General features: G+C 36.5%; 1 protein-coding gene and 1 pseudogene across 1 annotated transcript; both read right to left on the reverse strand.

The window, feature by feature from the left end:
• Nucleotides 1-5,897: 5,897 nt before the first annotated feature.
• Nucleotides 5,898-8,867, reverse strand: LOC120217112 (probable alpha-amylase 2). The gene is made up of 12 exons (XM_039214321.1): nucleotides 8,730-8,867; nucleotides 8,569-8,605; nucleotides 8,174-8,211; nucleotides 7,907-8,033; nucleotides 7,584-7,810; nucleotides 7,345-7,487; nucleotides 7,136-7,248; nucleotides 6,910-6,998; nucleotides 6,678-6,800; nucleotides 6,558-6,593; nucleotides 6,322-6,420; nucleotides 5,898-6,234 (listed from the first exon to the last, which is right to left on the reverse strand). Exons 1-12 carry the CDS (start codon nucleotides 8,757-8,759, stop codon nucleotides 6,040-6,042), a joined length of 1,257 nt encoding a protein of 418 aa, XP_039070252.1. The 5' UTR covers nucleotides 8,760-8,867; the 3' UTR covers nucleotides 5,898-6,039.
• Nucleotides 8,868-9,106: 239 nt separating this feature from the next.
• LOC120217089 lies at nucleotides 9,107-23,732 on the reverse strand (annotated as a pseudogene).

Consider the following 23,732-nt stretch of genomic DNA (forward strand, 5'->3'; position numbering starts at 1 on the left):
TTCGCTTTGTCATCTTCATCAAAATCCGGGATACCGTAATCATCTGAACGATTATCAGGATTAGTTGTGGAAGTTTGCACCTTTACAACAGATGGTGCTTTTCTTTTGACAACAGAAGAGTTCTCTTGTGGTGTTGGTATGATCTCGGGTGAGATAACCACCTGTGGTGCTGGTGATATGATTACCCCTCCGGAGGAACCTCCCTCTACTACACTAGCTTGCTGTAATCCAGATAACTTGGCCATAATTTGATCGATCAATGACTCCTGGTTCTTTTTGATGGACTCCAGGGTGCTTTGACTATTTTGAGCCAACCTGTCTTCCAATTCTTTTTGCAGTCTCGTCATGTTCTCCTCGAGTTTTCCATTCTGGCCTCCATTTGTCTCTTCTTTGCTCGGGTATTATGCAGATGATGCGTATTTAATGTCTGTAGTGGTAGACTTGATGTTTTCTCTTTTGCTTTCTGAGACATGTTCTGTTTGTTAATACGAATGTAAAAACATGGAAAATATATAAATAAACATGAGATATAGAATGCAAAATATGCAATGCATGATGTATGCAACTTAGAGGCACTGATCCAGAAAAAGTGTTCATTATTATAAATAATCTTTATTCAGACAAAAATATCTTATCTTGTAAGAGACATAAAAACAATCAAAGGTACACTCGGATTAAATCCTCTAAACCCCGAATAGCTTCTAGTAGATTGACAAGTCTTCTGCCTTCATCCGTTACTGGTTGAATACCTTGTCGAACCACTCCGGCTTCCCTTACCAGGCCATGAAGATGACGGGCTACCTTCTGTACTTGATCTAGGAAGTCTCGGATGGCTGCGTCTCTGGCCTTCACCCTTTGTTGTGCTTGCTCCCAATGGAAACGCCACTGTAGACCTCCATCAAAGGGCACTATATGAAGCTCGGTTGCTTGCTTTTTGAATCCATCTATGATAGCTTCTAACTCATCTATTGTTTTGCCATCTCTCTCATGATGTTTCTCCAGATCAGTCATCTGGATTCTCAAGCGTTGGTTTTGATGTTGACTGTCTGCTAAGCGCCTCTGAGCAATCTTCATCTTTTCCTTCCAGGCTCTCTCATCAGGCCCCTCAAACTTTCTTTTTAGGCTGTGAGCTTCGTCTTTCCAGTACTCAGAGGACATTTTCAACTTGGAGTTATCTTTGACAGCATCTAGATACCCCTTTCTTAAGTCTTCGAGATCGAAACAGACTCTTTTCTATTCATTTTCTAGTTTTTCTACTTTATCTTTCTGAGAATCGGCATCCAGCTTCCACTGATAGCGCTCAGCCTCAAGTTCTTCTATCCTCTGCCTCAGCGCTGAGTCCGATCAATTACTCATTTCTCGTCTACTCCCGTGACTCTGGCCAGTATACTCTTGAAAGGCTGACTTTTGGTGTGCTTAACGTAGACTCGCCCTAGTTTGATGTTTTCACAGTGTAGCAGTGTGGTGTATTATTCGATAGTAGGCACCATGTCCTCCCAGTTAAAAGTGAAACAACTGTATCCCGGGTTCCAGAATTGGACCATGGCTCTAATCAAGGGCTCATCAATCCTAACGTGAAGTAAAAGTGCAATGTCACCGTACTGTTGGCTGAACTTCTGTTTCCGATCATTCTTCCAACTGTCCCAGATATCTTGAAGCTCCTGCACATTGTTCTATTTTAGGCTGATAGATGCGTAGCTAACCAGCTCTGACACATGGCTTTCTTGAAGGTTGTCTCCCTTTTCTTTCTGAGTCTTCTCGAACCATAGTCGTACCTCGGGATTCGTAGTCTCTTGTATTACAACACCTTTGTCCATTAATGCAGATTATTTATGGTTAACGAACACGTTTTTTTTTGGATCAACACCTCTTTTGAATGATGCAGATGATAGAAAAAAAAATAAAAGAGAGGAAAAAAAATAAAAGAGAGGAAAAAAAATGAAAAGAGTTAGTAAGGTAAAGATAATAATCAAAGCAATCATGAAAATAAAAGTCCTACCCCACATGATATCTACACCACATGCTTATTATTCCTACCCGGACATGATCTCTATCCCGCAAGTTGATTTTGAACAAGTCCTAACCGCATAAATTTCTAGTTCACATGTTTTGAACAGAAAGTAAAGCAAAAAATAATTTCAGCATCCTAGGGTTTAAAACGAGGTTTTGGGGTGGGCCCTAACTCCTTGTAGTCTCTGGGTTTAGGTTCTAAAAAAAAGGTACTCGAGTTCTCCTTGCCGGTGCCCCATTGGGCTTACCATACCCTTAGTCCTAAACCCATCACAGGCTTCTATGGACTAAGTTAAACTCGAGAAGAAACATTCCCTTATGCCCATACGGAGAATAAATTCACATGAAGGCATAAAGTATATGAATCCCGAAGGTTACTTGCTAGGCCTATACGATGAATAAATTCACACGAAGGCGTCGCTTTCACCCCCACTTAAAACGGGTTCGAAGCTCGGGTATAGAGCCTTTAGATGAAAAAAAGAAAACTTTGAAGGCTGAAATCATGAAAAAACGATTAGTCCAACTATTTACTCGAAATAATCAAAAGTAAGTAAAAAGGATCGAAATATTACCTTAAATTTAAACTTACCTTTTTCGTTAAAAAGACAATTGGAAATTACCTTAGCCTGACTCACTTACCGTCCCCAGCGGAGTCGCCAAGCTGTCGCAACCGTCTTTCAATTGGGCCCCGGAATTGGGCTTCGACTTAGAAAAATGTGGATTGGAGTCGCCACTGATCATTTATTTAAAAATAAATGGGTTGATCGGATACCCTATTTCTTACCTGATCTGGTCTTACCAGAAATATGTCGGGCTCGGGAGTCGGTTACGGTCAAGGAAGGATTAGCACCCTTGAACCGCCCTTTCGGTACTACGTAATTTCCAGTTGTCTTAATTAAGAAAAATAACAAGTTAAATTAAAAGGTAAAGTTTAAATTAAAAGGTAAAGTTTCGATCATAATTACTTACCCTTGATTGATTTGAAAATATCCTTTAAAAAAATCGAGAAATGTGTAGATAAACAAGGTAAAGAAAACAATAAGATACAAGAGAAAATAAAATAAATAAGTAAGATAAGAAAAAAAAATAGTAAAGTAATAATTATATATAGTAATATTTGAAAAAATGAAAAATAATAAATATAAATATAATATATATATATATATATATATATATATATATATATCAAAGTATTAATAAAATAAATAAACTATATATATACACCAAATACTTAAAATAGAAAAGCTACCCTCCCAATTCACCGAAAGTGGGGGGGCTTTAGTAAGAAATAAGACAAAAAAATGGATCCTCTAGGTTAGTAGTATATATATAATGTTTAATAATAATAATGATAAAGACACAAGGTTTTTTTTTAAAAAAATAATAATATAATAATAATGAATAAAAAAACGAAAATAATAAAAATAATATAAATATATAAAGTTATAAGATATATTACATAAATAAAGAAATAATCAAATAAAATAATTAAGAATATATATTTAATAATAGGTATATAAATAAACTATTAAAAGTATAAAAAATATATACGACTAGATAAAGATAATTACAATATATATAGTAATATTAGACTTATAAGTAAAATATTAAAGATATATATATATATAATAATAAAATATAGTAAAAAAATAAATGAAAATAATTTAATATATATATATACATATAATAATAATAACATGAATAATAAAAATAAATGAATAAAATATAAATATAAATAAAGGGACTAATATAGATTTTTAAAAAGCTCTTTACCTTCTTTAACCGAAAATCAAACCGGTTTTTAAAAATAAGCCTCGGGGTAGATCTAGGTTTGAAACTTCGAAACCCCACCCATTTTTGTCATCGGCGCAACCCACGTTTTGGGTTATTCGAACCAAATCTCAAGAAAAATAACGTGCACATGCAAAAGAAAGAAAAAAAGAAAATGCTACATTTTATTTCCTTTTCGAATCCTTTACAATAGTTTTGCCTTTGTATCTTCCCGTGCTTTCCTATATGTTTTGTGTGTAAATCGTGTGTTACAATGGTGAGTTACAATGGCTATTTATAGTGCTTGTGGATCCTATCTTTAGGAATTTAAATCTTAGTAGAACTCTATCTTATTTTTAGGAGTTTGAATCCTAGCAAAATTTTATCTTATTTTTAGGAGTTTAAATCTTAGTAAGACGAAAATGTGTGTTGACAGATAAGAATTTGAATTAAAAGAGAACATGAATTAACTAAATTTTTTTTACTCAAACCGAAGTCATACTCTTTGTCAACGTTGAGTATAGAACTCTATGGTTATTGCATGTAGATAAATGTCTCATCTTCTTCATGCAAGAAAATTATTTTCACATACAGCTCCTCAAGCTTAAAATTACATATGACCAAGCAACTCGAATCAAATTTTGCTTAACAACTTAAAAAAACACGTCTATGAAGTCTACACCTGAGTCTAATTGTAACCTTTTGTAACTAGCTTTGCTTTATATATGAATTCTTCAATTTCTAGAGTAGTTTTTTGAACACCCATTTACAGCGAACCAGCCTTTTATCATTAGGAACCTTTTAGATTTCATGTATTATTCTTATGAAGAGATTTCATCCCTTCTTCTATAGCAATCATCGACTTGCTTGAATTTTCACAACTAATTATTTCAGATAAGAAGATGTTCTTAATTAGCATCTATATATTCAACCACATTTAAAGCACAAGAACTTAGATATACCTTTTTGATCGTTCGATTTCTCTTCTAGGTTTATTCGTGACAATAAAATATTATGATGCTGACTGTGGTGAAGAGAACTCTATTCTGACATCATCCATTAGCTTTTTTGAGGCCATGCATCCATGGTTATTGGCTTTAACAACGCAAAGCTAAACTCTCCGATTCCACTATGATGCATGCGGACTGCCTCTTAATTCTCATGCAATTATTATACTTTCTCGTGCTCCTCATCATCATTCATCTTCTTTTTTTTCTTTTTTTTTCTGGTGAACATTTTGCTGTAGTACTTTTGTTAATAATGAGTACCTTTGCATTATATGTAGGCAAATGTTGGTTGTCTCATCTTCTGAAACATGGTAGCAGGCTTATCCACAAATGGAGCTGAGTTCTAATTGGAAAACATTGGCTAAAGCTAAATAAGGCGATGATTGCGATTGGGTAGATGAAATAAAGGAAAGAGTAAATATTGAAAATGGTAAAATAAAAGAGGTTTTTTTGAAATTGCAAACATGGATAAAAGAAATTGCAGATGTTAAGAGATTTTGACGAAGTATATGTCACGTGAGAGAGTGTGATTTGTTGTGAATATGGAGCTATGGGTATTTTAGGCAGGCAAACCCATAAAATATTGCAGAAAGATCATGTCGTGTTAGATAGAGAAGCAAATCTGGTGGGGAAGAAAGTTTTTCTTTGTATTTAGTTTCAAAACACGACACCTTCTGACCGGTTTTATTCGTTCACAATGTCATAATTTAAACTTAAGGACCTAACACCTCATCCACTAGATCATAGGTAGTTGTTAGGATTTCTTATCATTTGCTGCAACCAGATAGATCATTATCAATCAGCAACATTTTCCATTGCCTGTAAAATTCCTCCATTGATTTCATAATCTTAATGTCTCATTGATTGTATAAGCAATTTTCAGCCTCACTACTGCAAATTTATATGGAGCCCCTTCAAATCACTTGTCTTACAACAACTGCTCTTATAATTAGGTTCTTTAAGCTGATAAAAGGGCCAAAAGGAAAAAAATAGTTCGAGAATGAATTAAGTAAAAGACTCCGAAGTTCTAAATTGCGTGTATGAATAGATATGAGTCAACATCAGGAACAAAATGTAAGACTAATCAAAGATGCTCTATAATTTTTGATTGTAAATGTAGTTAATTCCTGAGACGTAATACTTTCCAAAGCAAATTTGGAGATGGGATGGCTTTATTTTAATATTGTAAAATGTAAGGAGTAGGCATCATGCCTGAGTGGGATTAGAAATGAAAGGAAAGAAGGATGAGGAATCATTGCTTTTGCCACACTGCATATCGGTGTCCGCTGGTTGCTAGTGTCCACTCTCTGCTAGTTGGACACCATGAACCATCCCCAATTTTCATGCATACTTTGTCTCCGATCATTGCAGAGTACAGGTTGTTTTGGGACTCCAGGATCCTGACAGATGAACGGCTGTGGATATCTTGACTCCTTCGAATGTTCATCTGCATGCATGCGTACTAAAATTTAAAAAAAGCATTCATTGGAAAAATTGTTTGCTTGGAAATTAATGGTTGTGTTGTATATCATACCAATTTAGAAATCTGCTCATGAATGGGATCACCCCAATCGTAAAAGTGATCATAGAAAACTGTTGGTATTCCTGGATGTGTAAGTATGTATGCATAACCCTGTAGGAAGGATCACATGGAGTCAATAATATGGGTGTACGGTATATATATATATATATATATAACAGAAACTAGTTCACGGGAAATTATGATGCAAATTGAAAATCATCTTGTGTTGTTTGCTACAAACTTTATACCTCCATAATATGATTTGAGGGGAAAGGCCAATGAGCCTGCAAGAATAAAACAGTTGGCAGGTGAGTAGATTCCAGATTGGGAAGATCCAGGTTCCTAGTATTACCATAATTTTGTAGTACCTGTGTTGAGCCGGTGTCGTGGTTATCAATAAATGTGACAGCCCTTGAGGGCCACCACCCCATTACACCCGGTGGCTTCCCTTGAGGGTCACGCAGACGCCAGAACTGCCCCTTTACAGCCTCCTGCAAAGTTGCAAATGCATCAAAAACATCAGAAGAATTTGGTGCCGCAATAGGCTAAAATGCAGTTCCTTTCTCTTGGAAAAAAGTAATATTATATTTTCTAGCATACCTGAAGAATCCCCTTGGTTGTGAAGTCAAATGCCGTTGAAATCTGTCCCGTGGCATCAAGCCAATTAATGATCCTTTGTCTATGGCTATCTGCAGCAGAGTTTGTGAATATTATGTAATATATAACATACCGGATATCAACACCATTCATATTTAACCAGTCAGCTTGGTTATAGTCTTTTATGGAAGATATCTAATATGACAAACAGGTCAAGTGCATTCATTACCTTGGTTATAGTCTAATTCATATCCATTATAGTTGCAGGAATCCCAATATTCCCCAACAGAAAATATAGGCTTAGCTTCTTCAATATATTCTTTGACATATTTTGCTGAGTAACTGAAGCCAAACATTGTAGCAACATTAATATACTGAGATGGAAAGCAGATAAATTTTAGAGACAACAATAACCTACTAGTGCAGCATTGTTCTTACCCCCTTGCAAAATCGAAGCGAAAATCTTGAAAACCGACACTGCGTAACCACTTTAGCCACCCTATGATGTCCTTACGAACGAAATGTTGGCTGTGATCAATATTCGGAACCCCATTGAAGTTGTCTCCTGTGCTTCTGTTACCCTGAGAGATATTTTAGGTAAGAAGTCTTATATTACAGTGTAGGTCCACAATTACAAAGCATCAAAGAAGCAGTGTAAATATAGAATGTTATGTTACCAATCCACCAGTACACGATGTGACAGCATGTTCATTCCACGCGAGTGGAATTCCGTCGTAACGGTTATACATTCCTCCATGTCCTTTAGTAGTTCCGATACGATGATTGATTACTACGTCGGCCATTGCTCTAACTTTGTACTGCCTGAGCTTCTGGAGTAAAGTCTTCAACAGCTGCTCAGACCCGTATGCAGAATTGAGTGAATAAAGGTTTTGGGGAAGATACCCTGTAAAAAGACAAAAGGATATATATGTATCGTTATCAGACATGCGCATACTTGATAAGAAACTAGGTCTTGCTTTGATGAAAACTGTTCTCTAACCTTCTGGTGAAAAGGAATTAGTTGGTGGTGGCAACCATACAGATGTAAACCCAGATTTTGCAATGTCAGGAACCTTCTTTTCCAAGTTTCTCCACCAGTCATATTTGTGAGACTCCCAGTTGAAACCCTGTTGAACAAATTAAACAACTTCAAAGTTCTTCCCTTAGCTTGCTATGAAATTCCACTTTCGAAACAGAGAATATCATTCCCGGGTGAGTAATGACATCGGTCCAATAAAAAAGAATAATCAACATTTGTCACATTTACCTGCAAAAGGATTTCTCTTCCATTTCGCAACACTTCACCTGAAATTAAATCCAAAAGCATACTTTAGGAGCCACTTGTCTCTACCATTTCTTCATCTTAAAGAGTTAGGGTACCATCATAGATGTGATTGGAGCACAAAATAATCCTCATAGACCCCAAGTATTTACAAAAATAAATGAATATAAATGGTAGGCATGCTTATCAAATTTAGTTGAAATTGCTTCATTTTATCTTTACAAGTTCAATTAGTGTAACTAAAGCATATTGTATTGGAGATTGTGGTATTAAAAAGCATCCTTTTCCAGGACCAGCAGGAACATAGTTTCAGAACAGGATAAACAACCAAATTCCAGAAAGAGAAAGCAAGATATATGCCAAGGGAAAGAACATTGTACCCAGATCAGTGCTTTCCTCTGTGTTATGCTCTTTGTTCTGCATTTCAACAAAACGTGACATCAGAGAAATGGTATATAACAGCTTTAAGTGCCCAAAAAACCCTGCAATTTTCAAAAGGAAAACAAAAAGTAATAATAATAAAACGGCGGAAGACACTTACGTTGTTCATGTTACTGTTACTGTTACCCATAGTAAGTTAACAGGTTGCGGCTCAAGTTTGACGCTGGGAAGGAGAAAAGAGAGAATCGAAACAAAATTGAGGTTGCAGTTGCAGGCGATTGTAGCGTGGATTGGCCATGGAGTTTACTGACTATAAATAGAAGGAAGAAAGGAACAAATACCAGGGAATTGGAATCATGCAATAGAGATGAGGAAATGGAGAGAATAATTGAAATCCTCTTCTACCACCATATGCTCCGAATTTGGCAGAAAAGCAAAAGGTAGTGGACGGGTGGAATGAACTGAATCAACTTTCTCAAAGGGAAGAGAATATATTCATATTTCAACGGCAAACATCGGACGGGCATACAACTTGAGTTACTGAGTTAGTTCGTTCGATTGTGATGTGAGTGAAACATAGGAGAGGAAGAATTCATTGCTCAAGTACCTTACCCAATTTTCTTCAGCAATGCTGTTCACAGTCTTCACACACTCTAAACTTTCAGGTTCCTTGAACAAATCCTTCATTACGTGCATGTGTTCAGCCCACACTGACATTATGTAACCATAAACCTGCATGTTAACCGACCGGTCAGCATTATTTCTCAAAAATTAAAAGGGAGAATAAATACCAACATTATGCATAGAAAAGCAAGGTGACAAGGATGGGAAGGTTCAAACCTGACAGCGTGGATGTCTCTTCCTCTCTTTCCATGTGTAATAGGGTTGACATGCACCAACTGCTATGGTGTCTCTTGAACCAGCCATCAATCGTTGATTAATATTAGCAGATCCCAATATCAGATACTCATCATCTACTATCATTCCCTTTGTATGTACGTAAATCATAAATCGTTGGTGTTGGGAAATTAAACGAGTAATTTCTCTATAACCAGATTAGTGAGAATGCAAAATAAAAGCAGAATAATAATACCTGAAATTGATAACGGAGTTCGGCCAATTATGTCTACGTCTTCAGACTGCTGCAGATCTTTTACTAAAGGAGAAAATTTATAGGTGTTTACAAAAAATACTCACAACTCACAACCCAATTACACTCTGAAAATTGCTCTCAAGAAAACTCTCTAATTTCTCTAGTATTGGGAGAGAGCTAGAATGATTTGGGATGATTTTGAAGCTAAATGAGTTATGGTATTTATAGTTGAAGCTGAAGGACTAATCTTGTAAATACCCTAAAGTACAGAGACTAAATTTGGTAATTTCCCCTTACTAAAATTTCAATAAAAACAACCCCCTTTTGACTAATGCCATTCGGTACATTAATGCACCGAAAAGCTTGACTTTCAACAATCTCCCACTTGAAGACTGATTCTAATCTGTCTTCACCCTCGATCAATGCAGAAGCATTTCTGGTCTTGTTACTCTAGCATGCCAACTGAAACTTCAGTTAGTCCGTAGTCACCGTCTTTGTTAATATATCTGCTGGATTTTGAGCTCCACTAATCTTTTCAAGTTTCAAAATCCCATCTTCCAGAAGAGACCGGATAAAATGATATCGCAATTGTATGTGCTTCGTCCTGGAATGAAAAGATGAATTCTTCGCTAGATGGATAATACTTTGACTGTTGCAATACAAGACATTGTTTTCTTGTTTCTTGCCTAACTCTTCCAAAAAAATTTGGAGCTAGACCATCTCATTGCTGGCTTCCGTAACAGCGACATATTCTGCTTCAGTTGTGGAGAGAGCAACTATCTTCTGTAGTTGAGAAACCCAACTCACTGCGGTACCTCCTAGAGTATAGACATACCCTGTAGTGCTTCTTCTGATGTCAACATTTCCGGCTAAGTCATCATCTACATAGCCTGTCAGTATCGTATCTCCACCTTTGAAACAAAGTGCTTTGTTTGTGGTACCCCACAGATATCTGAGGATTCATTTGACTGATTCCCAGTATACATTGTCTAGATTATTCGTGTACCTGCTAACAGCTCACACTGCTTGAGCAATATCTGGTCTAGTACAAACCATGGCATATATCAGACTTCCAATTGTTGAGGCATATGGCACCTTCACCATGTGTGCACGTTCTTCCTCCGTCTTTGGTGACTATTTTTTGGAGAGTCTAAAATGAACACCTAAAGGTGTACTTACTGATTTAGCATCTTGCATGTTGAACCTGGAGAGTACTTTGTTGATGTACTCTGCCTGTGATAACATCAAAGTCCCTGAATTTATATCTCTGTTAATCCTCATCCCAAGAATCTGCTTTGCAGTGCCTAGATCTTTCATTGCAAACTGCTTCGACAATTTTTTCTTCAGGTTTATAATCTCTTGCATGTTTGAGCCTGCAACGAGCATGTCATCAACATATAAAATAATGAAGATGTTACCGAACTTGTTGATGTAGCAACAATGATCTGCTTGGCATATGGTAAAACTACTGCTACCCATGAAGCTATCGAACTTCTTGTACCACTGTCTAGGAGCTTGTTTTAAACCATACAAGCTCTTCTTCAACCCGCATATCAGGTTTTTCTTGTCTGCCTCTATGAAGCCTTCTGGCTGCCTCATATAGATTTATTCCTCTAAATCACCATTAAGGAAAGTTGTTTTTACATCTAACTACTGAAGATATAGATTCTCTGCAGTTACAATTTTCAACACCAGTCTAATTGTAGATAGTTCCACGACTGGAGAGAAAATTTCATTGTAGTTAATAATTCTTTTTATGAAAACCTTTGACAACCAATCTTTCTTTGTAGCATTTTCTCCATCGTGCTCTTTTTGATCCCGTAAACTCACTTGTTATGGAGTGCTTTCTTACCTAGTGGTAATTCAGCTAATTCTCAAGTCTGATTTGACATAAACGAGTCTATCTCATCTTTCATGGAAGACTCTCACTTGACTGAATCCTTGACACATGCATCACAAGGCTCACATCAAAGGAAGAAGTAATAACTCTTCCAAATGATCCACTCGTCCAAGCATTGGAAAAGAAGATCAGAACAGAAGCATACTTACGACGAATTTTTGAATGGGATCCTAATCTTATTTAGTCAATATGTCTTCTGTAGATACGACCGTCTGTCTCTTATATTTCCAACGGTTCTTTAATCGCATCAATCCGATATTGGGAACTCAAGATATGGCTATTTTACTGAAGACGGTGCATGCAGAAAATCCTATACGGGATTAATACGGGATTTTGTAAATATTACGAATTTTCAATATTTTTATTGATTATTTGTAATATAACTTAATATAGGATGATGCATTATCTTTTAGGATTAGATTTATTATTTTATTAGGAATTAAGGTTGGGTTAAAAGTATTATCTTTAGTTATTATTATTTTATTAGGAATTAGAGTTAAGTTATGTTTAGTTTATTATTATTTTATTCATTAGTTATTTAGGATCTTTAGAACTTAGCCCCTATATAAAGGAGGCTTCATTAAACTTTGTAATTCAATATTTCTTTGATTAATAATACAACGAGAGTTCATTTTTGCAAGTGTTGATTGCCTTGTGCCTTCGAAGCTTCTTCTCCTGGAGTTCTTTCAAGTTCTTGTGAGGGAGATTAATCTTCACACTCCAATTTGCCTTTTCATCGTGACTAGGAGGGTTGATTAGAGCCATTTATCGAGTTTGCCTTTTCATTGCGACTAGGAGGGTTCGATAGGACACTTATCCATATATTTTTCCACAAATCCATCTGCACAATCAATCATCTTTACCGTCCACCTTCGTAAGGGAGATCTTTTGATTTCTTTATCATCTTATCTTATTTTATTTTCAATTTCTTTATCCTTTTGTTTATTTTGTTCTAATCTTATTGCCTTGAAGAAACCCTAAAGAATCCTAGTTACTGCCTCCACCTTCCCCTATTCATCCCATTTGTTCTTAATCGAGTCTTGAGCTTTCTAGTTTTGATTCTTCAACAAGAGCAATGTTCATTAACCCGCCACCACTTCCCTATCAATCCTCCACCTGCATTGCTTCATCATAGCACTCTGGTTCACCATTGTCACTCAGCAATAAGTAGTGCAAAGAAGGCGAATAACGCTGGGTTGGTTTAGGAATTCTGGAGGAGCGTCCCAGTTCTGGTGTGCCTGGTTCTTCTTGAACTACTGTAGGACTGATTTAAACATCATTTCTAGAAATCTCCTCAAACTCAACAAATTCCTTTATTTCAGCTTCGGTATTAGAGCTACTTGATTCTATGGTTGACTTGCCTTTGTACATCATATTCTCATTGAAAATTACATCTCTGCTTCTGATGATCTTTCGATTTTCATAGTCCCAAAAACGGTAACCAAACTCATCACCACCATAACCAACAAAGACACATTTGTTGGACTTAGCATCAAGTTTACTTCTTTCAGCATAATTTATATGTACATAAGAAATACAACTAAGCACTCTTAAGTGTGAAAGGTTTATTCTTTTCTGTTCCAAAATTCCTCTGGTATTCCACCATCCAAGGGAATTAAAGGCCCACGATTGATCAGGTAAGCTGCAGTATTGATAGCTTCAGCCCATAGCAATTTGGGCAAGCCGACATGTATTATCATGCTTCTGGCATGTTTATTCAGAGTTCTGTTCATGCGCTCTGCTACGCCATTCTGATACGGTGTCATGAGAACTGTTGTCTCTATCTTGATCCCATTGTTTGCATAAAATTCTCTAAATATACTATTTATGTACTCTCCTCCATTATCAGACATCAACCGCTTGACTTTTAAACCAGACTCATTTTCCACCATGGCCTTCTATTTTCTAAAGGTATCAAAGACTTCTGATTTATTCTTTAGAAAATAAACTCACACCTTCATTGTAGAATCATCGATGAATGTGACATAATATAGTGAGCCTGCAAGAGATGAAACTGGAGATGATCCCCATACATCAGTATGAACCAACTCTAACTTTTCAACCTTGAGTGTCTTACCAATCTTTGAAAAACTGACTTTCTTTTGTTTGCCAAAGATGCAATCCTCACATAGTCCGACATCTATACTCTTTAGATCTGACAGTTTCCCTTTTGAGAAAAGTGTCTTCATCCATTTCTCGCTCATATGGCCAAGCCTTTGGTGCCATAGGTTTGATTTTCCATCAGCATATGCTATTGTAATGATATTCTCCAAATTTGAGGTTACATAGAGAGTACCGATCTTCTTAATATGAGCAATGATGAGTGCTTCTTTGGTAATCTTCTATTCACAACCTAAAAAGGTTGTATAATACCCTTCTCCATCAAGTTGTCTTACATAAATCAAATTTCTTTTGAGGTCAGGAATATGTCTCACTCTTTTCAGCTTCTAGGTGGTCTGGTTTGGAATCTTTAATGGGATGTCTTATTTTCTGACGATTTTTCAAGGTTTTATCGTCAGTTAGATGAACATTCCCAAAATCACCACATACATAATTCTCCATGATTTCTTGGCATGGGGTGACGTGGAAAGATGCCTCTTAATCCAATATCCATGATCTAATCGGACTGTTGACGCTTAGAATCATGACATCACCTATTTCCTCTATCATATTGGTAGATTTCTGCGAGCCAGTATCTTTCTTCGGTGCTCGACAATCTCTTTTAAAGTGACCTTTCTTGCCACAATTATAACAGTTAAAATATTTCTTTCCCGTTCTTGATTTTCCCCTTCTAGATTTCGATCTGCCACGATTTAGATTTCTTTCTGAAGTTCTCCCTCTAGACTCCGTGTGCAAGGCTGAGGAGCTTGATGTTTCACTCGATTCTCTTCGTTGAATTTCTTCACTTAATATCAGATCTCGAACATCGTTGAATTTCAATTTACTGTTTCCTGACGAGCTGTTGACTGCTGTAACAGTAGCATTCCAACTGCCTGGTAAAGATGATAAGAGAATTAAAGCTCGAACTTCATCATCGAATTCTATTTTCCACAGAACTCAATTGGGTTGTGATTGTGTTGAGTTCATTTAGATGTTGAGCTATTGATACCCTTCTGCCATTCGCAAATTAAATAATCACCTCATCAAGTAAACTTTGTTTGAGGCCGATGGCTTCTCATACATATTGGAGAAAGCCGCCATAAGACCCGTCGTGGTCTTTTCCTTTGCTATGTTGAAAGCAACATCGCAAGATAACGTCAGTCGGATAACTTTCGAAGGCTTGTCTGTCAAGAAGAACCCAGTTTTCATCCTTCATGCCCTCTGATTGCTTTCCTGAGAGAGGTTGATATAGTTTTTCAGGTACATAAAATCTTCAATCAGCATCTTCCAAAAGTCAAAATCCGCATCATCGAACTTCTTAATTTTCACATTCCCTTCGTCTGCAGCCATCGCTCCCACTCGAATCTGGCTTCTGTTAGATCGTTTCTGACAATTCTTGTGAACCACCGTGTATTAGAACACCTCCATCGACAAACTCGTATCATCGACCAAATTTTACTATTCGTGAAATTTACTATTCATGTGAATAGTAATCTCGTATAAAAAACTGACAAAATTCACCACCTAAAGCTCTTGATACCAGTTGTTGGGAAATTAAACGAGTAATTTCTCTATAACCAGATTAGTGAGAATGTGAAATAAAAGCGGAATAATAATACTCGAAATTGATAACGGGATTCGACCAATTATGCCTACGTCTCCAGACTGTTGCAAATCTTTTACTAAAGGGATAAAATTTACAGGTGTTTACAAAAAATACTCACAACTCACAATTACACCCTGAAAATTGCTCTCAAGAAAACTCTCTAATTTCTCTAGTATTGGGAGAGAACTATAATGATTTGGAAATTTTGAAGCTAAATAGGTTAGGATATTTATAGTTGAATCTGAAGGACTAATCTTATAAATACCCTAAAGTACATGGACTAAATTGGTAATTTTCCCTTACCAAAATTTTAACAAAAATAACCCCTTTTGACTAATGCCATTCGGTGCATTAATGCACCGAAAGGCTTGACTTTCAACAGTTGGAACCTTAGTGAAGCTAAAATCTGAAAATAGTGATGCAACTCAAAATTCTTAGCTCCATATGAACACAAATCGAATTGAGTTCTAATATACTACAGAACTTGTTTGATTACCGTATCACCTGTAGGAGATAACAAGCATGAAGTTGACCAATTAAAGTATAAGGGAACTTCTTCCCGATTACCAAGGCAGTAGAAATTTAGGTAGTCTCGTGGATGAGAATCCTCTATATGCATAGATTTCAACTATTTTCCTATAATTTCATACATCGTTTTAAATGTCTGCCCCTAAAATATCAGCATCACCTTGCTAAGATATAACTATAATGCTAATTCCAAATCAATCATCCATCACTACTTGAAAATAGGGAAAGAAAAATACCTGCCAAAAGAGAATTTCTTGCACAGATGTTGAAGTAGGGACGCCCTCAGGCCATATCAGTATAACAATATAAACTGCAAATCTCTCTTTTGCTCTTATCTTACTAGCAATATTCAATGGAAACTCCATTAGAATCAAATCATCATTACCTAGAATTACCAAAAAATATATTCTCTCATAAATCGTGACCGAGTTAAAAGATCATCTCTCAGATAATAGAATGAAATGTTAAGTGTGACATTATACAAAAGAAGAATATAGAGATTACTAAAACATGTTTTGTAAGATGGACAAGCATATAATGGTCCAATGAAATATTGGTTCTCAATATATATGAAGTGTTGAGCAGCTCTAATTGCCTGGATGTATGTTGTTTGAATGCTCTTGTCTATAACTAGATTTTTTGCACATACAAGACTTTGCAGTAAAAGGAAGGGAAAAATTAAAATTAAACATCTATTAATTAGTTACTCAAACTAAAAGAACGATAATGGTTAGGTCGAATGTAAAAGTATGAATTAAAACCTCAACGTCTGCTTGATAAATATCCTCAGGGAACCCTTTCACAGATCCTGAATCTATAGACATAAAAACCTGTCGGTTTAAAGAACTAACAAAATGTTAGATCAAACCAAAGTAGTTTGCTTCAAGGGGCATGTGGTAAGTGGTAAGTAGTACATGAACGTTCTAATTCTCTGCATCCCCTTCACTACAAACCCATAATGAAGGATCATCCCGTGAGACTGTCTCGGAAGGGCTTAGTATCCAAGAAATTTGTTCCAGCTTTAATAAAGACTCTTCATTATTACTACCCATTTTCAATCGCCGTCCAAGCTCAACCCATTTTGTTGTTTTCCTCCAACGCTGCTCAAAGTTCTTAAGTACATCATAAACAGCCAGTCCTTCAACCTTATAATGTAAGTCATGTCACGGTTCCCTAGGACATTGAATTCCTGCCTAACAGTTAAAAGAGAAACAAGAGAATCAGCAAGATCTACTAATGTCAAGATTCTTGAAACTACTTTACTAGAAGATGAGCTCCTAGTACATATAGTTGTTGAAAATTGGTTGCACCGAAAGTTGCAAGTTGTTGATTGTTGAAAATTAGTTGTAAATACACCGAAAGTTACAAGCTGCACCGAAAGTGTTGAAAAAAGTAGGATGGTAAAATTTCTCAATTAGTCCCTATACTTTAGGGTAGTTATAAGATTAGTCCTTAAGCTTCAACTATAAATACCCTAACTCATTTAGTTTCAAAATCATCCAAAATCATTTTAGCTTTCTCCCAATACTAGAGAATTTAGAGAGTTTTCTTGAGAGTTGTTTTTTTTTCTTTTTATAAAAAGAGAATTGTTATTGTTTTCCCCTTGTTAGATAGAGAGAAGTTGTAATTCCTATTTTCTCATAGTGAAATTCTTCTATCTTTGCCCGTGGTTTTTACCATATATTATTTAGGGGTTTTTCACGTAAAATTTGTGTCTTCTTTATCTTCATTTTTATTTTCCCAAATTATTAGTTGTGATTTTACTCTATCCGATAGTCGTATTCCACAACAATTAGTATCAGAGCCAGATTTGAGTATGTAATATCTACTTATTGTCTTTGTGGTTGTCATCAAAAGGTGGATCCTCCAACATAAGAAAGTAAGAAGGTATTACCCATTCTTTGAAGGTTCCAAAGAACTATTCACGATAGTGAAATAGTGGGAGCTATCTATAATAAAAGTTATGGCAACGAAATTTGATATTAAAAAGTTCAATGGGAGAAATTTCTCATTGTGAAAATTGAAGATGAAAGCTATCATGAGGAAAGACGGTTGTCTAGCAGCTATCAGTGAAAGATCAGTAGATTTCACATATGACAACAAATTGATCGAAATGGACGTGAATGCTATGGCAAACTTTCATCTAGCATTAGCATATGAATTATTGTAAAGCATCGAGGAGAAGAAGATAGATAAGGAGATATGGGATCATCTCATCAAATTGTACGAGGCCACATCGTTGCATAATAAAATTTTCCTTAAGAGAAAATTGTACACTCTCCGGATGCCAGAATCTACTTTAGTGACGGAGTACTTAAACACATTGAACACTTTATTTTCTTAGATTGCATCCTTAAGATGTACAATAGGAGAACAAGAACGTGTTGAACTTCTACTTCAAAGTCTACCTGATTCGTATGATCATTTTATCATCAACTTGACAAATAGTAATTCACCCATCCAATCTTCGATGACGTTACAGCTGTTGTTCTACATGAAGAAAATTGGTACAAGAACAAGGACGACAAACAAGTAAATCTGTAACAAGCAGAAGTGTTGACAACGATGAGAGAGAGATCAACAAAACGTGGCCAAAGCAGTAATCACAAACATGGTAGATCAAAGTCGAGAAGCAAGAAGAATTTAAAGTGCTACAACTGTGGAAAGAATAGTCACTTGAATAAGGATTGTGGAGTCTAGGTAAAAACTCCAATCCACAAGGAAATACCGCAAACACTTCAGATGATGGAGATGCTCTATATTATGAAGCGTCAACCACCGTGGAAGGTATAAAGAGATTTGCATATATGGCTCATTGATTCAGGAGAAACATATCACATGACCTCAAGAAGAGAATGGTTTCATCATTATGAACTTGTTTCAGGAGGATCTATGTATAGTTGTAATAATCATGCCTTAGAGATTATTGGTGTGGGAACCATCAGATTGAAGATGTATGATGGAACAATTAAAGTTGTTCGAGATGTGTGACACGTGAAATGCCTGAATAAAAATTTATTATCTTACGGATTGTTAGATAATAATACAAGCAAGATTGAAACACGGAAATGAATCATGAAGGTGTTCCGTGGAGCGCTTGTGGTGATAAAAGGAGAAAAGATAACAGCAAACTTGTACATATTGAAGTAAAAGACTTTGCTAAAAGCATAAGCCTATGTTGCCTCATGTAGTTCAGATTCTGTAATGATATGCCATCAGAAACTTAGACACATGTCAGAATAAGGAATGAAAGTCCTTATGGAGCAAAAGCTACTTCCAGGCTTAACAAATGTATCACTTATTTTGTGTGAGCATTGTATAACAAGTAAACAACACCGGTTAAAATTCAACACGTCAAATTCTAGAGGCAAAAATGTTCTAGAATTGGTTCATTCTGACGTATGGCAAGCACCAGTTACATCCCTAGGCGGAGAAAAATACTTTGTCTCATTTATTGATGACTACTCCAGGAGATCTTAGGTGTACCCTATTAAGAAGAAGTTAGAAGTGTTTTCAACTTTCAAAAACTTCAAAGCGCGGGTGGAACTTAATTATAGAAATAAGATAAAGTGTTTCCGAACATATAATGGAGGAGAATACACAAGTGAAGAATTTGATGACTTTTGCAAGAAAAAATGCATCAAAAGATAGTTTACAGTGGCAAACACTCCTCAACAAAATAGAGTGGCAGAGCGGATGAACAAAACCTTGTTAGAAAGAACAAGATCAATGTTGAGGGTTCATGCCTAGAAAAATTATTTTAGGCAGAAGCAATCAATACCGCATGTTATTTGGTGAATCGAGCTCCATCAACTGCAATAGATCTGAAGACACCAATGGAGATGTGGACTGGTAAACCAGCTGATTCTTCAAACCTCCATGTATTTGAAAGTATTGTGTACGTGATGTACAACTCTAAAGAAATTTCAAAGTTGGATCCAAAATCCAAGAAATGCACATTCTTATGGTATACTGATGAAATAAAGGGGTATCGCTTGTGGGATCCCACTGCCCACAAAGTGATCATTAGCAGGGATGTTATCTTTGTAGAAGATAAACTACAAAGAAAAGAAAACTATGGTAGCGCTGAAAAGTCAGAGACTACAAAGATATATGTGGAAAAGGAGGTTGAACAAGAAGATTCTTCTGAAGTAGAACCAACATATGATGAACAAGAACCAGAGAGTTCTGAAGCTCCAACAACTCGTTAATCAGATCATATGAGAATACGTCCCAATTGGCACTCAGATTATGTTATAGAAGGAAATAGTGCATACTACCTTTTAACAAAGGACGGTGAGCCATCAACATACCAGGAGGTAATAAATAACTCAGATGCTTGACTGTGGATGATGGCGATGCAAGAAGAAATTGAATCCCTTCATAAAAATTATACATGGGACCTTGTACCACTACCACAAGGAAGGAAGCCAATTGGTAACAAATGGGTCTTCAAAATCAAGTGAAAAGGTAACGATCAAGTTAAGAGGTATCGTGCAAGACTGGTGGTCAAAGGATATGCTCAAAAAGAAGGTATTGATTTCAATGAAATCTTTTCTCCTATGGTTCGACTAACAACAGTTTGAGTAGTCTTGGCAATGTATGCTACATTGAACTTACATTTAGAGCAGCTAGATGTTAAAACAACTTTTCTTCATGGAAATCTTGAAGAAGAGATTTACATGCTCCAGCCTGAAGGTTTTGAAGAAAAAGAAAAGAAGAACTTGGTTTGCAGGTTGAACAAATCTCTATACGGTTTAAAGCAGGCGACAAGGTGTTGGTATAAGAGATTTGATTTCTTCATTATGTGCCTTTGATACAACAGACTTAATGCAGACCCTTGTGCTTATTTCAAGAGGTTGGTGATAACGATTTGTTATATTGTTTTTGTATGCGGATGACATATTGGTTACATGATCCAACAAAGATCATATTGAATAATTGAAGGCACAACTGGCTAGAGAATTTAAAATGAAGGACTTGGAATCAACAAACAAGATTCTAGGGATGTAAATTCATCGAGACAGAAGTATTAGGAAGATTTGGTTTTCACAAAAGAATTACTTGAAGAAGATCTTGTCACGATTCAACATGCAAGATTGTAAACCAATTTCTACCACTCTTCCTATTAACTTCAAATTACCCTCCAGTATGAGTCCTAGTAGTGAAAAAGAGAGGATGAAGATGTCTCGAGTGTCGTATGCATCGGCAGTGTAAAGTTTAATGTTTGCTATGATATGCAGAAGACCAAATATTGCACAAGCAGTGGAGTGTTAGTCGATACATAGATAATCCAGGAAAAGAGCATTGGAATACAGTAAAGAGGGTCAAAAGATACATCAAAGAGACCTCAAATATTGCATTATATTACAGAGGATCAAACTTACTTATCAATGGGTATGTTGATTCTGACTATGCAAGGGATTTGGATAAAAGTAAATCTACAACAGGATATGTGTTCAATGTTGCTGGTGGAGCTGTAAGTTGTGTTTCAAAATTGCAGTCAGTTGTGGCTACATCCACAAAAGAAGTACAATATGTGGCAGCTACACAAGCCAGTAAAGAAGCAATATGGTTGAAGATGCTATTGGAGTAGCTTGGGCACAATTAAGAGTATGTCTCTCTGTTTTGTGACAGTCAAAGCGCCTTGCATCTAACAAGGAATCCAACATTTCATTCAAGGACAAAAAACATACGAGTACAATACTATTTCATTCATGAAAAGGTAGAAGAAGGGACAGTAGATATGCAGAAAATCCATACCAAAGACAACATGGCAAATTTCATGACGAAGGCGATCAATGCTGATAAATTTACTTGGTGTCGATCCTCTTGTGGCTTGTTAAAGACGTAAGCAACATAATGGTACAAGGTAGAAAGAATGGTGTGAAGATATGATTGTTCCAATCAAATCTTCAAGTGGGAAATTGTTAAAAATTGGTTACACCGAAAGTTGCAAGTTGTTGATTGTTGAAAATTGGTTGTAAATGCACCGAAAGTTGCAAGCTACACCGAAAGTGTTGAAAAAAGTGGGATCGTAAAATTTCTCAATTAGTCCTTGTACTTTAGGGTATTTACAAGATTTAAGCTTTAACAATAAATACTCTAACCCATTTAGCTTCAAAATCATCCCAAATCATTCTAGCTTTTTCCCAATACTAGAGAATTTAGAGAGTTTTATTGAGAGTTGTTTTCTCCTTTTTATCAATAGAGATTTGTTATTGTTTTCTCCTTGTTAGATAGAGAGAAGTTGTAATTCTATTTTTTTCATAGTGAAATTCTTTTATCTTTGCTCGTGGTTTTTACCCTCTATTATTTAGGGGTTTTCCATGTAAAATTTGTGTATTCTTTATCTTCATTTTTATTTTCTAAATTTATCAGTTACGATTTTGCTCTATTCGATAGTCGTATTCCGCAACAATAGCTAACACAAATCCAATTTTAGTCGAACTCCTAACCATGAAATACTCACAGAAAATGTGGGGTTGTGAAAATCCTCTCTGCACACAGTATCAAGGTCTCGAAACAGTCGATGCTCAGGAGTATCGTAACGACCATCATAAAGGTCTAGACCTCCTAGAAAAACAGTAATCTTTCTGTTATTTTCGGATTCTAGTGAATCCACAATCACATATTTCTGATGGTACGTAAAGAGGGTTCCAACAACCTGAATTGCATGTCGCACTAAAGTCAGTACTTCATTCAGTTCCCCACAATTATAATTTTTTTCTCCCTGGAAAGAATTAATTTATAGTAGAATAGATGGAAAAATGTGTAAATAAGAACAGGACCGTAGCAATAAGCATGCTTGTTGCTTGAAAATGCTAAGTTTATTGTTGGCATATCGAGGGGAGAGCAAACATGTAATGGAAGAGTGCTTGAAGAACTTCTGTGTTTCTTCATCATGTGTTTGCATCACTCCCGTCTGCATTCAAACACTTTCCTTATTAGAAGCTTAAATGATATTGCTAATAATTTGCTGAAAGTATCCCAGAAGCACAAAACAAAATGAAGGATAATCCGTACAGTGTTGATGAAGAACTTGCTATGGGAAGTCTTGTCGTCCCAAACCAACCCCAGAACTCTAACCTCTTCCAGAGATTTGTGCTTCAGCAAATCCCCCAAGCTCATAACCTCGTCTTTAGGCAGTGGCCTCGTCGGCTCTCTTACAAGCTTTACTTCGTGAAAAATGGACCATCCCGTGATGTAAACCATATGATGTGCTTCTAAAATTGCATGGCAAATGTCTTCTCAACACGGTTCGTGCTTAAACATCGTCCCATTCTCCAGCTCAATCTCCGGCAACGTCGCTTTCATAACGTGCGTGTCTTGGTAGAAAGTGACTAAACCTCCGTGCCGGGCGGGGACATAACAGTTTTCGATTCCGAATTCGTTCAGGTTTGCCACGTTTCCATATTTAAAAATTGGCATTTCCTCGCAGCTGGTGAATCTCATTTCCAGGAGAAGCGCACAGTCGGGTTTTGGATGTTTCCTGTAAGAGGTTAATATAGGGAACCAAACACTAATCATCACGCCGGCTTGGACATCAACTACTGCACGGTGGCCACTCCTATCAAATCAGCGTCGAACACGTCATTATCCTTAACGTAAAACTCGAACTGATTTGCTGGGTAGGCCAGGGAATTCTTAAAGCGCTTGTTCCAAACGGGGTTTTGCGAATTTGAAACCACGCGCGTCCGTGCTACCGTGGCACCGGCTAGACAGACTGTTACGTAAGGGTAGTTGGTGATTATCTTACGGGGGCGATGATTCTTCTTCCGTCTACTAAACGGGTCTAATGGCCTGAAGCATCGTCGGAGCCGCTCCGAAAGTAAATCCATGTTCGGTAAGCATCGAGCTTCGACGATTTTCAACTCAAGGTCGCCATGTAGACATACAACAGCATCCCGGATATTATCTTCCGACATCGAATCAA

The sequence above is a fragment of the Hibiscus syriacus genome, unplaced genomic scaffold (assembly GCF_006381635.1).
Source record: "Hibiscus syriacus cultivar Baekdansim isolate YM2019G1 unplaced genomic scaffold, ASM638163v2 tig00110183_pilon, whole genome shotgun sequence".
NCBI lineage: Eukaryota > Viridiplantae > Streptophyta > Magnoliopsida > Malvales > Malvaceae > Hibiscus > Hibiscus syriacus.